The sequence below is a fragment of the Sparus aurata genome, chromosome 2, assembly GCF_900880675.1.
Source record: "Sparus aurata chromosome 2, fSpaAur1.1, whole genome shotgun sequence".
In the NCBI taxonomy this organism is placed as follows: domain Eukaryota; kingdom Metazoa; phylum Chordata; class Actinopteri; order Spariformes; family Sparidae; genus Sparus; species Sparus aurata.
The window spans coordinates 19,161,735-19,175,709 of record NC_044188.1 but is presented as its reverse complement, the minus strand read 5'-3'; the positions used below and the strand labels follow the sequence as shown (position 1 = coordinate 19,175,709).

Genomic DNA, 13,975 nt, shown 5'->3' with positions numbered 1-13,975 from the left:
ATTTCTTAATTTTTTCTCTAATATGTTATTTTGTCCGAAACTATCCTAAACTATTTGAAGCAGATGAAGCAGTACTCTACCGTCTTCACTTTACTTTCATACCCTGAAAGCAAAAGCTCTTGTGTTCCTCATTAAAAATCTGCTTCCAGCTACAAATTAATAAGCCAACGTGTGACAGCAATTATCACTGATTTGTGTCTGACTAGACCTTTTCCAGCCATAATGTGATGGATATCTCAGGAATAAAAATACTTTTAATTTGTTTTTCACGTCAGTGGACGTCCACCATAATTTTTATAACAGGATAAGTTACTCCTAAAGCACAACTGCAATGTTATGAGAACGTGTGGGTGAAGCTTTGTGCGAGCTGGGGCATGTACATGAAACGCCCCGCTTGTTAAGAGCCGATTCACGCCGAGCCAATTCAAACCAATTTTGTGTGAGACTGAGGGTTTTGACAGCATGAGCAAAGTTTCAAATGTTCTCTTGAAATACAGACTTAATCTCCTTTATTCAGGTAACACGAACCGTATAATCAGTTTGAGTTATTAAGTGAACAAATGGAATAATAGAATGGATTTTTATCAATTTTTTTATCCTGCAGCACTTTTTGATTGCTTTTCATTTTTGTCCAATGACATTAGTCAACCTGCAAAAATCTGACTTTTGTTATTCTAAATGCCTTCATGCATAAACAGTTTTTATATATTAATTATCAGCCGATAATTAGGGAAAATATATGAAGTCCTGGCTGTAGCTAACCACAGCAGATAATTAATATAGATCTATTGTCATATTATAGATAGATTTCTCTGCATTTGTAGGTGTTTAATTTCAGATTTAAATCAGACAGACCAGGACTGGAGTGGAGTTGTATGAAGTATGTATTCATATTCATTGTATTACTTACAGTAGATGGAGGTCGGTGGTCCTGAGTTTGGAGAAGCAGTGTAGTCCCAGCTCTAAAGATAAGCAACTTACCGCTGTGGACGAGGGCACCAGAAAAACCTTTTTAGTTGCCACCTAAAATTCCCACCTGTTAAAACAATTGATATTAGTTTAATTGTATGCTGTACGCTGTATCCATCTCTGCTATCTGCAAAGCAGTGGTTGTTCTAGACCAGTTTTAATAGGGGGGCCAGGTTGGGGCCAACTTTTTTGTAAGGGGGCACATACAACCCGGAAAAAAGGATAAATCCCTCATTCGGACAAAGCAGTGTTTACAATTTCAGCAATTTTGATTGGGTAGTAAACTGCTGAGACACTTTATTTCTGCCTTTCCCTTCAGAACAAAATCATTGCAAGAAATCTATCATTGTGTTATTAATGCAGACTCTCTGTCAGGGGGGCCACAGGGGGGTCCAGACTCAGAGTTACGGGGGCACTGGCCCCTGCTGCAAAGTCACCAGACTCATTTGACAAAAGCAGCCATTTTTACCCTGCAGAACAAGTGAGTTGCTTGTCTACCGCTGCCTTGATCAGTAAGTTAATTGTGTGACTATGGTGTTTCAACACATTGTATCCAAACTAAGCTTTCAGAGCACCAAAGGCACACAATAAAAAGAAACAACTAACCCATTGACGCTGCAGTAAACCAGCAACTCCGTTCTGCAAGATAAAAAGTCATGTTTTTGTCAAAGGAGTCCGGTGACTTTGAAGAGAGCGATATAATGATTTAAATTCCCTGTTGGAAAGGGCTGATTGATGGCAAGGTAAAGAGGTGAAATTATTTTAAATAAAGATTACAATTAAATTAATAGGGTTTAAATGTATTTTGTTGCTGCCACCCACCACAGCACTTGCTTAGCTTCCGTCCTGGTACTCCTGATACTTCTCCAAGTTGGAAAGTACAGACCACCATCTATTGAGGTGATACATTGACATAAGAACCTCATACAAACCCACTTCAAATAATCTGACATAACCCTTTAATCAACCAACAACAAACCATGGGACAAAAATCTTCTAAAGTAAGTTCACTCCTGCTAGCTAGTAGTAAGCACTATTTCCTGTCCGTATACTGTACCGTTAAAGTGTCATCCATTAACTGGAGTTGTGCACCCCTGTTATAGATGGTCCAAACAGGCAGGCCGATATATTCTAGCCCTGACAACTGCAAAACAGCCCACTTACTTAGCAATAATGCTGAGGAATAATTAATGAAGCAAACACTTCATATAGAAGGGCTACTTAGTGATGTTGCTGTAAAAACATGGCACACTCTTAATGATGTAAAGGAGCAATTAACAAGAGAGTGAGAGAAAATACTGGACTCGATGATCATCTTGAAATATTTAGCAGGATCAATACCCCGGATGCGAACATAATGACAGCTAAATGCAGCAGAATAATTATTGGCTATTATCTGTGCAAAGGTACTGGTGCCAACTTTAAATGACATAGAAGGTTTACCACAGCTCACAGCATTCCCTCCATGGCTGTAGTCTGGACGTAGGCCATGTTTTCTAATTTAAATCATCCAAAAGAGTTCCGAGTTGCAATAGTCTCGTCCAAAACATCTTAAAACATTATGGGTTCCTTGAAGGTAGTCTTAAATCTTCCTGTAGAGTATCTATGCTGTGTTTTCCCTTAAGTTTTTAATTGAGCTGTACATCAGCATGACAGCACTCATTAAGAGAGGAAGAGGGTAAACTTCTGGCAGTGTATTAGCAAATACTGCTGGCTGTTTGTAATTGTAAAGTAAATTATTGTAAATGCCAGTTTTCAGATATTGTCCTCCAATTCATGCATCCCAAACTAGCTTTTCCAACAAGATACTACATCAGATTATGCACGGAACATCAAATAGCCATTGTTCCAAAACTGAACCATTTTCTTCTCTCCGAGCATCATTTCCAGAGGTTATTCTCTCTAGATTGTCAATGATTTCCATTGAAAAGCCTCATTTATAGCAGAGACATTTTATGAAGTGCCCCAATCACAGCACCACAAACACCCAATCATATAAAACAAATCCACGATTAATCAGGAAATAAAAGCTTTTTGGCTCTCAGAGATGTGAGGTTATCATCGAGCAGCGCACGCTTGAGTGAAACATCACAGCGTAGCCCATCTGTGTGAAGTGTCACCCTACTCTGAGCGGTATAGTCAGTCACTCCCTCTCTATAAATCTGGAACCTTGAAAGAAAAATCACTCCTTCATGTTTTTCCTTTTGTATTTTCAAAGTCCTCACCTTCCAAATCCTATCCTTTCAAATCCTCACCTAAACTTTTCTCGGATTACTGAAACCCAGAAATGCATGGTCACCTATGAAATGCAGTTGTCTACAACCCAAATCCTCTCGTCTACTATGTACACGTTTGTTGGTTGTTGCCTGCTTTTTACATTTGCCTTTGGTAGAACTGTGTAACTGTTGTGAAGTTTGGATGTGTAGCTTCGGGTGCAGTCACACAGAGTCCGCTTGAAGTCATTCGGAGGAAGTCTCCACCCGTTGTTCAATTTGTTTGAGCAGGGAGGAAAAATGCCATTCAAACTTGATTCAAAACATTATATAAAAAGGAGAAAAATGTTCTGATACTCACTGAATATTTTTGTGCTTTAAAATGTTGGTTGGATAAAACAAGTCATTTGAAGGTGTCATTCAAATGACTTGTTTTGTCCATCCAACAGTTTAAAGCACAAACATATTCAGTTCACAATATAATAAACACCCGTCAGACACAACATGAAACCACTGATGGGTGAAATTAATCTCTTACAATGTTCTGCCGCGAAGCACTGGGTTCCTACTGGATACCACTTGACACGTATCACCCACCATTCCGATCCGTTGAGGCACAACCATGGATCGGACTCAGTTATAGCCCATAGAGGCATGGACACCAGCTCCCTGTGGTGCCTGGCCCCATTGGACACCCCCCTGCAGAGTCTTGGGGGTTGCAATGTTGGTTGGACCTACTTGGTCTGGGCTGTCTTACAGATTCTCGATCACACTGAGATCTAGGGAATCTGGGAGCTTGAGCCATCGCCTTGAGCTCTTTGTCATGTTCCTCAGGTGATTCCTGAGCAGTTTTTGCAGTTCATCAGCGTGCGTTGTCACTGCCAACAGGAAGTGCCATTGCAAATCAAGGGGTGTACTTTGTCTGCAACGATGTTTGTCTTGGTGGTACGTGTCAAGTGGCATCCACATGAATGCCAGGACCCAAAGTTTCCCAGCAGAACATTACTTTGCATATGGCCAATGTAGTTGACTTGAACTGTCAGTGTGTTGTGTATGTTTTATGTTGTGGCTGATCGGATATACAGAAGCAACCAATCCATACATATGAGAAACAGGAACCACCAAATGAGGACAAATTACTGATTATTTTGAGTTGATGAATTGTTTTAGCACTAGTTTGTACCGTGGCCACGAGAGCTCGACACACTGAAATGTAAGAAAAATAATGCAAATAGGAAAAAAAACAAAACATAGACCACAGAGAGGTGATACCCCATTTAGGTCTCTCTCACCCAAATTAATGCAAAAAGCTGAATCTCTGCAGTATTGTTTCAACCGTATGTGTGATTGCACCCACCCTCAGACCTCTCTAAGTGTCAGCAGACTCGTGTGTACAGTGTGTACAGGCACATGCATGGATGAGTGTTTTTGGTGCATGTATTCGTATGGAAATGTCTGTGTCTTTACGCAATTGGTTGCATTTTCTTTAAACAGTTTCTACACTTATGAGGCACTTATTTTTTTTTTTTCAAACAAAATCTCCACTCTGCCATCTCCACCCTCTTCCTCGACCTCCCCTCCATCTCTCCTCTTAATAGCTGTCTTTCTCTGAAGCCATGCGGAACAAGGCCCGTTTATCCATCACAGGAAGTGTGGGGGAGAATGGCCGCGTCTTGACGCCAGACTGCCCCAAAGCCGTGCATGCTGGCCACGCCTCCCTCCGACACCCCGGCCTTGCAGTGGTCTCCTCCGGACTGCCCTGAAAACCAAAAACACCTGCCGTGCCTTAACGACACACAGACATACAAGACTTCGACAAGGACACACGCACACATGCGCTTACATACAATCACACACATATCATTGTCATGTATAACACACATACACACACACAGAAAACATGCATATATACTCAGATACCGACACAATGAACACACATTTTTACACACTAGAAGACACAAACACACACTGCGCATCATCATCTCACGTTCCTGCTGCCATGACTTCTTTTACAAGAGACAAGTGAAATACGACTGTGGAGTGAACAGTGGAGGAAAAAAAAGACAACTCTGACTATCACACTTGCCTGCAGCATTCATTTTGTTGTTTTCTTGGGAGGATACCATCCTGATATCGACAAACCGACGTGAAAGCCAGCACAGACTGACAAGAAATGAACTATGAGCTGTGAACGTGACTACGATCCCGATCATGATGATGATAGTGATAAAGATGATGATCGCAGCTGACAGTAAAAGAGAGAGAAAAAAAAGACAACCAAACAACTCTGTTCCTGCTCTGTCGTCATTGGACAGTGTCGGCCAACAGGCCGCACCCCTTGACAACGCCTTACTAAGACTCCAAACATTGTTTTCATCATCATCATCATCATGGTCAACGTCATCTTAACTTGCCTGCAAAGACTGAGTGCCAGGTATAATCACCCTTAGAAGACCAGAAAACTGTAACCTTGAACGTTCGGACTGTGCAAACCCGCTACTTTGCTATGGACTGTTCAAATTGAATGAAAATGCTTTCTTACTACGCATATAGAATAATTTCTCACCCCGGACACAGGCGAGCTAATCAGCCAATGTAGAACAGAAGTAACCTCCAAACACACACGTGTGCGGCTGAACTTGGCCACAGAATTCACAGGGGTTTGTAAAAGAAAAAAAACAAAACAAGCAGTAGTAATTTACAAAGTCCTTCATCAACAGCATCATCATGACTGTAGAAATGCTAAATAGCAAACCGATGATTACTTTTTTTGCCGAGGTTTAAGGCAAAGGCGAGGTTTAAACTGTATATTCAGTGATGGAAAGAAAAAATAAAACACATGGGCAGATCTCATATGGCTACCGAGCATAGTGCTTCTCAACCTAAACACTGGGACCTGCTTTCGAAAATGAGCTATAGAGTATGTTGTATAAAACATTTGGGCTATTACCCTTTTGATTGTGGCAACAAAGTCCGCCTCTGTGTCCTTTTGAATCATTAAAGGTTTAGCATGCTAACCAGCTAGCCCCTCGCCACTCTATACCCTAAACAACACTAACACTCTCCCCGTGATCTGAGCTGCCAGTGTGGGCAGAATCAGAACCATAGTTTACAGCTAGCTGCACAGTTAAGTGATCTCACGTTACAATTAGTAGCAGTTAGCGGTTACTCTGGTGACACGCTGCCCCCGAATTAAACAGGTGTCCTTTTCTTACATGTTGCACCTTTAATCCAAATATCTTGGCAAAGTAAAATGCAAATGAAAGTTCATTATACTTTGCACTGCTCCAAGCTTTTCCAACAATTAGGAATAGGTTTGTACACCCAATTATGAACCTTTCTAAGCATTTTGACCAAAAATAAATTGATTGGGAACTTGAAAAGTTGGTTCCCAGGTGACGATTTCCCGTAACTTCAAGTGTGAATTGAAGTGTGCGTGCATTGTGCAACGGCCCCCATTAAAAACTTGTCCTTGATTACAATGGTTCCACTTAAAACTTGTAGGCAGGCTGCTTCACTTGATAGCACCGAGAATCTTGACAGAACCGGTTAAAGAACCAGAGCTCATATGGTGAAAAAGGGGGTAATAAGGTTGAGAACCACTGGTCTATGCTGTGTGCCCTTCATTTGACTTGAACTATAAAGACCCATAGGTGCAGTTTTCAGTTTCTCTACAAGTAACGACTCTAACGGGCGGTTTGGTGGCCATTTGAGATCCTCAGTCTTCTCCAGTGGCCGGGGAAAGGTATCATATCAGAAAGCTTGCTTTTTAAAAAACTGTTGTAAATAACTGCGTAGCAAAACAGAACTCACTTGTCTTTTTTAATCATCTTAGATAACAATTCATTGCAATAATGAATATAAAAAGAACAATGCCACTACTTGTAATTAAGATCAAATCTTTTTTATAAATCTACATATTATATATAATACAAATGAATATATATCTATACGTCTATAGAGAGCTATAGAAAACATTGATCACAGATTGTCAGAGGCCATGGCATACATTCTGTTATATGGCTGTTTTTTTTTTTGATAACTTGAGAATATTATTATGCCACAGTCTTTGTGTGTCCTACTCAACACTGAATGTCCATCTGGCACTCACACGGACACACACGTAGAAACGCACGCACATCGTTGCATACACAGGGTCAGCTCAGAGTGATCACTCCAGCACCATGAGAGGGTCGGACAAATTGATTTCTGCCTGCCCGTCTGTTTTACGAGTAGTTAGTGACTGTTTTTCATCGTCCAGCAATGTTTTTAAATTCAACATCTTCTGCTCAGGTTGCAGAGGCTCCCGAAACCGTACGGAGATGCCAGTATTCGACACTGAAGCCCACACAATGAGAAGGGGGAGGGAAACAATGCTGTCTGACATTTTGGAGAGTGTAGCATTTGTGTCGCAATTCATACCGCCTCAGTGCTTTTTGTTATTTGTCTTCTCACCAGATGTGAGTCAGCGACAGATTGAAATCCAGCGAGAGTTCAAACAGAGCAGGGTTTGCACTTTTTGGGGACGAAATTGGATCTTGTGTGCTCGGTGAGAGCGATCAATCCTACAAAATGTTTAAAAATCTGCAATATAAAAGATGACAGCCTGTTTTGGCACATCGAATTCCTGCCAGCCTTTGGGGGAGGAAATATACATTAATAACTGAGGAACAATTAGGAGAGGAACAAGTTTTACATGGTTTAGCGTAGTTTTACTTCTACGTGCCAACACAATTAGCCTGGTGGTGACACTCGCAAAGAAATTGTGTGGGATTTAGATATTGTGTTTTCTGCCCTGCTCAAATCGTCTGTTGTTACTTTTGTTTAATTCTGCCTTTTTCCATGTTCCCTCTCTTGTTTTGTCTACCCTCCATTCTGCCTTCGTCCTTCCTACTGTAAGACAGAGCTCTCTGTATAAAGTGCATCTCAGCAATGACAAATTACTTCATTTTCAACCCTGATACACTGCAAAATAATGGGATAGAGATCAATCGAGAACTCGAGACACCAATCGGACAATCTGAGTCTCCTCTGGTCCTCTGCCCCGGATATTTAAAATCTTTTACGTTGTAACTGTTATTTTTGCATAAAAGAAAGAAAAACAGAAGAACTTCCACTTCTTTGTAAAACTCACACACGTACCTCATCGCGCATCAGTCCTGCATCAAACGTATTCAAATCAAACTCAACTCGAAGAGCATAAACAGAAGTATCTCAGACAGCGACCCTCCCTGTGGCTAAAACAAACAACAGTTTCCTATCACTTCCTCTCAGCCCAGGGGATCACTGCAGCAGTACTGCAGCAATGAGAGAACAAGTGGAAATAGTGGGTGGATGCATTTGCGCAGAGACGCGGATCTAGCTACACTTGCCACACCAGACACCCCAGGCAGTCAAACTATACATGTTACTGATGTGTTTTGTTTCATTGCCACCTCCAACACGTGAGATTTCATGCGTAGACGGCACAAAGCGGACTGCTGGGCTGTCGACACTCTGGCTTTAACACGGTCTCTTTTCTTCCTTCGTTTCTGTCTTTCCATTTGGTTTCTTTTTCTAGTAAAACATCAATGCTGAACCTGCTCCTCTCTGTGTGGTTATTTATCCTCTGATCCTGTTTCCGTTCTTGTGCACAGCAACCAGCTTGCAGCCCTCGTGCACTCCCAGATCATATAAATGATAATATTCACTGTATTGGATTGGTGTGAAATGGACTAGAAATGCAAAGCTTGTTTTGCAGCACAAGTGGGGTAAATACAGAATACAATTATCTGTGTTAAACCACACAGGAAAGCAGTCAATGTGTGTGAAGGTTGGGTCTCTCAAATGTCATACTATGTGGTAACTGGAAAGGAAATTAAAAATGGATTAGCATTTAAAAAGAAATATTGCAGATTATGAAAGGTGTTGGGAGTTCTTCCACAGACTATCTATCTATCATTTCTTGTTTCATCTTGTTGGAGAACAAATACCCTTTAGCTATCCAACCTCAATATCAGGTCGATATCAGATCACTCAGATGATTTAATGCTTAACAGTTCACCATTGAACCTCCAAATGCCAGTAGGTGCCAAGATAGTAACTCTGGACACCTCTCAGGCCTGTCAGCCAGTACAGGCATTTATTGAAAAAGCTAAAGTTGATCTAGCAACTAGTTACTTGGAAAACCTGAACTCTTGTAACGACAACATTATAACAGCAGACTCTAAAACCAGAAATAAGTCTAACGGAGACTCTGTGAGACCAATTGCTTTGAGCCAAATGTTAACATCGGTACGCTAACATGCTCACACGTGTCATGTTTAACGTGCGAATGTCTAACCGCCATGTTTACTAACAGTTTAGCGTGTTAGCATGCTATGTTTTAGCCCCCTGATCTCGGCACAATGAATGTCTTTAAAAAGTTTTGTGCCAATCTTTCAAGTAGATATTTCCATCTGGACCAAAGTGGTTAACTGGCTGACATGCACTTACCACTGCTACTGCTGAAGAAAATTACATTTGTTACTAAATTCAAAATGATAAAATTGTAGATTTGTATTGTGGTTTCCCCCATAAGAAGAGAAAATGATGACACAGCTTTAGTGGAGGATGGCCTGGGAACCAGGTTTGATACCCTGACTGACAGGGGAGTGTCAGTGGTTCATATTTTTAGTTATACCACACATTTCACTGTTTGGTTGTTGATCCATCCAGTTGCCTCCAGTCTGTAGGTTGGTTCAGGCCTATGAAACTCAGATCAAATATGAATGAAGATAGTGTTACTGCAGCAAAGAACACATTTACTTGTACTGTTGTACAGCTGTAACTTGAGAACATTTGTAACCAGGCTGCCATTTTGTTACACTTGAAAACAAACCACACAAACATTTGTCACTCAACCCAATGCACATTTCTTTTTTCCAATTGTGTCCACATGCACTTCTGTTTGTGCCCTTCAGAAATCAGAAATAAATTGAGAGGGGCGGGACTAACACGATGTAGGAAATTCAGATCACACCCAGATTTCAAATTACTATCTTGACACCTTTGAGTTGTTTTCAAGAATAGCAAAATGTTTAAGCCCCACAACAGAGTTTTTATGTGTATGTGTTGCGCTACACAGTCGCTGTTGTACAGCAGCAGATACGGGGTTAAATCCCCCACTGCTATTTCGCCGTTTGGGCTCCTTTTTTCAGTCCATTGGGACCTAACACTTCTAATGCAAAGCCATCAATGACAAGCATTTCCCATTATTTCCCCTCTCACTCACTCTCACAGGCACGCACACACACACACACACACACACTTACATACCATGCTGGGTTATTACTGACAAGTATTTCCCATTTGCCCCGAGATGAAGCAAAATAACAATTTCAGGGCGGCTCTGCCACCCTTTTAACCTTGCACCTTCATGTGCAAATGCACACATGTGCGCACACACACGTGGGCACACACCTTCAGTCTGCCTCTTTTATTGTCACTGCAGTGAGACGGCAGCCTTTTCACCTTTTTTTTTATTTTCATTGGCTCATTTCATCTCCCCCTCCTCAGTCTGTGTCTTTCCCTCCCTCAGCTCCGCATTATCCCCCACTCTGTTCAGCCCCTCCTCATTTCTCCTCACTCTGTATTCCTCTGCTCGTTCTCTTTACCCTCCCTCCCCGTCATACTTCATTTCTCCATTTTTTTTTATTTTTTTTTTTGCATCCTTCTCTCAGAGGAATCCATCTCAAGCCCTGATTTCTCATCCACGGCTCCTCTCCCATCATGACCGCATTCCCTGCTCTCACTTTTTTCTTTGGGGCGTCTCTCATGATCGGAGAGGAAATTGAATACCACCAACACTCTCGGCGCAGACGGGCGGCTCAGCCCTGCATAGTTTGGTTCTGGCTGTTGCTGCTGCAGGTGGTGTTGTGGTCTATTTATTTCAATACTGCTGGGAAGAGTGTTTACATGCTGCATACTCTGAATTATAACATACACAGTTGACAGAAGACATGAGATACGCAAAGCTGTGATTCTACAGGGTTGAATTAATAATCGTATTGTTATTATCATTTTCTGACTAAATAAGAACTGAATCAGATTGTTATTGTATTTTAATGATGTCTGAGAAGTGTGGCAGGAATATCCACTGGAACAGATGACAAGTTTTATTGAAAACAAAAGGATTTGTTTCAGATCTTTTACGCCCCGGGAAAAATACACACTCGCTGCTGTGCCACCAAACATTCCTTCATCCCGTGATAAATAGATTTGACAACATTAAAATGTAAACTAGGAGCCGCAGTGAAAAGCTGACCCTAAATTTACAAAGTCTCCCTCTCATTATTTTCAAATCTTGGAGGAATTGTAGAGAGGCTTGGAAAACACTTCAGCAAGCCATTATGAATGCACACCGGGTTCACTTTTTGAAGCTGGTTGCAAAAAGCAGCATATCGCCAGAGTGCTTCTTTAAAAACTACTGACAGCCTCTTAAATCCAAAGCCCAGTGGCCACAACAATATCACGTTCTCTCCCAAATGTGAGGGGTTTACTGAATATTTCAAAGACATGATAACAACATTCGGGTCGTATAATGATCTAAAAGTTTTTGATATCTCCACCCAGTGTCAGAACATACAGCTGAAAGAGTGGCTGGCACTGAACTAGTGTACAAAGTGGACCACATTCCTTCATGCTGTGTCGTCAACCTCACATTTTTTAAAACAATCTGCAATTGTCACATGTAAATGGAAGGCCATAAATAAATCACTCCAATTTAAATCTCTAAATTTCAACATCAACACGACTAAATGCAGTCTGCAATCTTTGCAATCATAAAGTTTTCATCAACCTTTTTTTGTTGCTTTCATGCATGTAAATACCCAGATTCACTGGACTCTGCTTCAATCCAGAGCCGTTTACCAATGACAGGAGAGCTCAGAGTTTAGCAGCGTTCTAAGCTGGTGACCTCATGCTCGAGTGTTTTTATACTGTAATGTTGACTGAGCTGAAGGGGAAATGTACTTTACCTAAGGAGTGACATTACGGGGAAAACGAGGAAAAAGAGAGAGACAGCGTTGAGTGCTGAATTTAGTTGGAGTTGAATTTAAAAACATAGACACACAGTCATGCTTGGTGTTGCGGGCTGAACTCCCGATATCAGAGGAAGTGATGGGAAACCAAATGACATGCACCGTTACCCAGAATAAACTTGTGTATTTCTCTGGTTTGTACATTGTTGGAAACATTTGGGATCATGTAAGTACACAACTCAATGAAATATATATCAAATGTCTAGTTGTTTAAAGATATTTTGATTCAGAATTGTATCTTTAAAGCATAATATCCCGATGTGAACCTTATTAGGCGACTGTTGTAGATATGTCTTATATCTGATTAAAAAAATCACTCTGACCTTATCACAAGCACAAGTCCATGCAACCCGCATCACATGCAGAGCAAAATGTGCTTCAGAAAGTGCCTGACTTTGATGCAGGCAGGTTTCACTTCTTAACTGTATTTTTCTCCTGTCTAAACTGCAAAAGAAAATCTTCTGTAAAATGGCAACATTCAGCTGCAAGTCTGCTCACAAAGACCCCAGATCATCTCCAAGGTCCGTCCAAGGTATTTCAAACCTCACAACACCTGGGTACACTGAATGTCAGATATGCTTTTAAGGTATTAGGCCCTTTAAGTCAATGGGCAGAGGCCTTTTAGCTGTACAAAGAGTGAGCTCTGTGACCTATGGGCCAGTTTTTTTTTCTTTTATCAACGCCACCTGTCGAACAGTCGGCCAGAGGACCTGAGGGCATCTCTGTCTGTGGACAACGTTACAGCATATACTTAAGTGCTATTTCTCCTCAGATCAGTTTCTAAAAAGATTTCCTCTTTCATTTTATTCTGCAATATCGTACATCTTGTTCTAATTTTCATTTGCATTTCTTTAGTAAGTAAAGAGGCTGCAATAAATGTTTGTTTAAAATACCAGAAAGGAATTGTATTATTTGTTGTCTCCAGCCGTCATGTCTCAGATGGTCCACACAGCAGTCAGTCGAATCACTGCAGCCCTCCAGAGTTGAGGGATCCCTTTTCATGACAATACAGTGGATTTTCACACCAGCTCTAAATCCATACAGAGCTGAGAAAGAGCCTTTTATGTATAGCTTTCATCTCACGGGCAGACAACAAACCCTTAGATTGAAAAATACTCAGCCTCTGTGATTCGATCTGCCTGCTTTGAGTCTCTGCCTGCGTGCGTGCCTGTGTGTGTGTGTGTGTGTGTGTGTGTGTGTGTGTGTGAGAGACAATCTGTAGGAGCTCAGGTGATTTAGACGTCTCACGTATGGCTTTATATTCTTTACTGTCAGTTCACACAGTTCAGTTTGGAGTTTTGGCTCCCATTTCTGCAGCAGAAAACTTCCCCGTCCACGCTTTCATGCCTGCATGACGCAGATAAACAATTTAAATACGAATTGCAAAGAATGGCACGAGTGTCAGTGGGTTACATCAGCTCCACTAAAATCCTCAAAAACGGACTCTTAAGAGATGCAGCGTTATGCTCTCAAAGTGATGTTCTTTACTTAATAGGCTGCATTGATCCAGGGAACCCCTGATGGGCTTGCTGAGGAGCATCAATACAGAGGAGATGCACAAATGTAATCATCTTCTTATTCTATTTTACCATAATTCTTCAAAGGCAATGCTGAGAATAAAAGGCGTGAGAGAGACCACAGAGGCTGCTCATCAAAAGCAGCACTTCGGGGTAAAATGTTGTAACATAGATTTTATTCAGCTCTGATCATTACAAACTGCGTCTGGAAGTCACA

General features: G+C 41.2%; 1 protein-coding gene across 4 annotated transcripts in view; it reads left to right on the top strand.

Annotated features, from left to right (window-relative positions):
- Positions 1 to 8,760, top strand: part of gria4a (glutamate receptor, ionotropic, AMPA 4a) — a 119,213-nt gene extending 110,453 nt beyond the window's left edge. For 2 of the 4 annotated variants that reach the window (XM_030440390.1, XM_030440381.1), the window contains exon 18: positions 4,781 to 8,760. In XM_030440390.1, coding sequence (XP_030296250.1) covers positions 4,781 to 4,945 — 165 coding nt within the window. In that variant the 3' untranslated portion in view covers positions 4,946 to 8,760. The remainder of the gene's footprint in view (positions 1 to 4,780) is intronic. The other 2 variants (XM_030440408.1, XM_030440400.1) reach the window with 1 other exon arrangement.
- Positions 8,761 to 13,975: the final 5,215 nt, after the last annotated feature.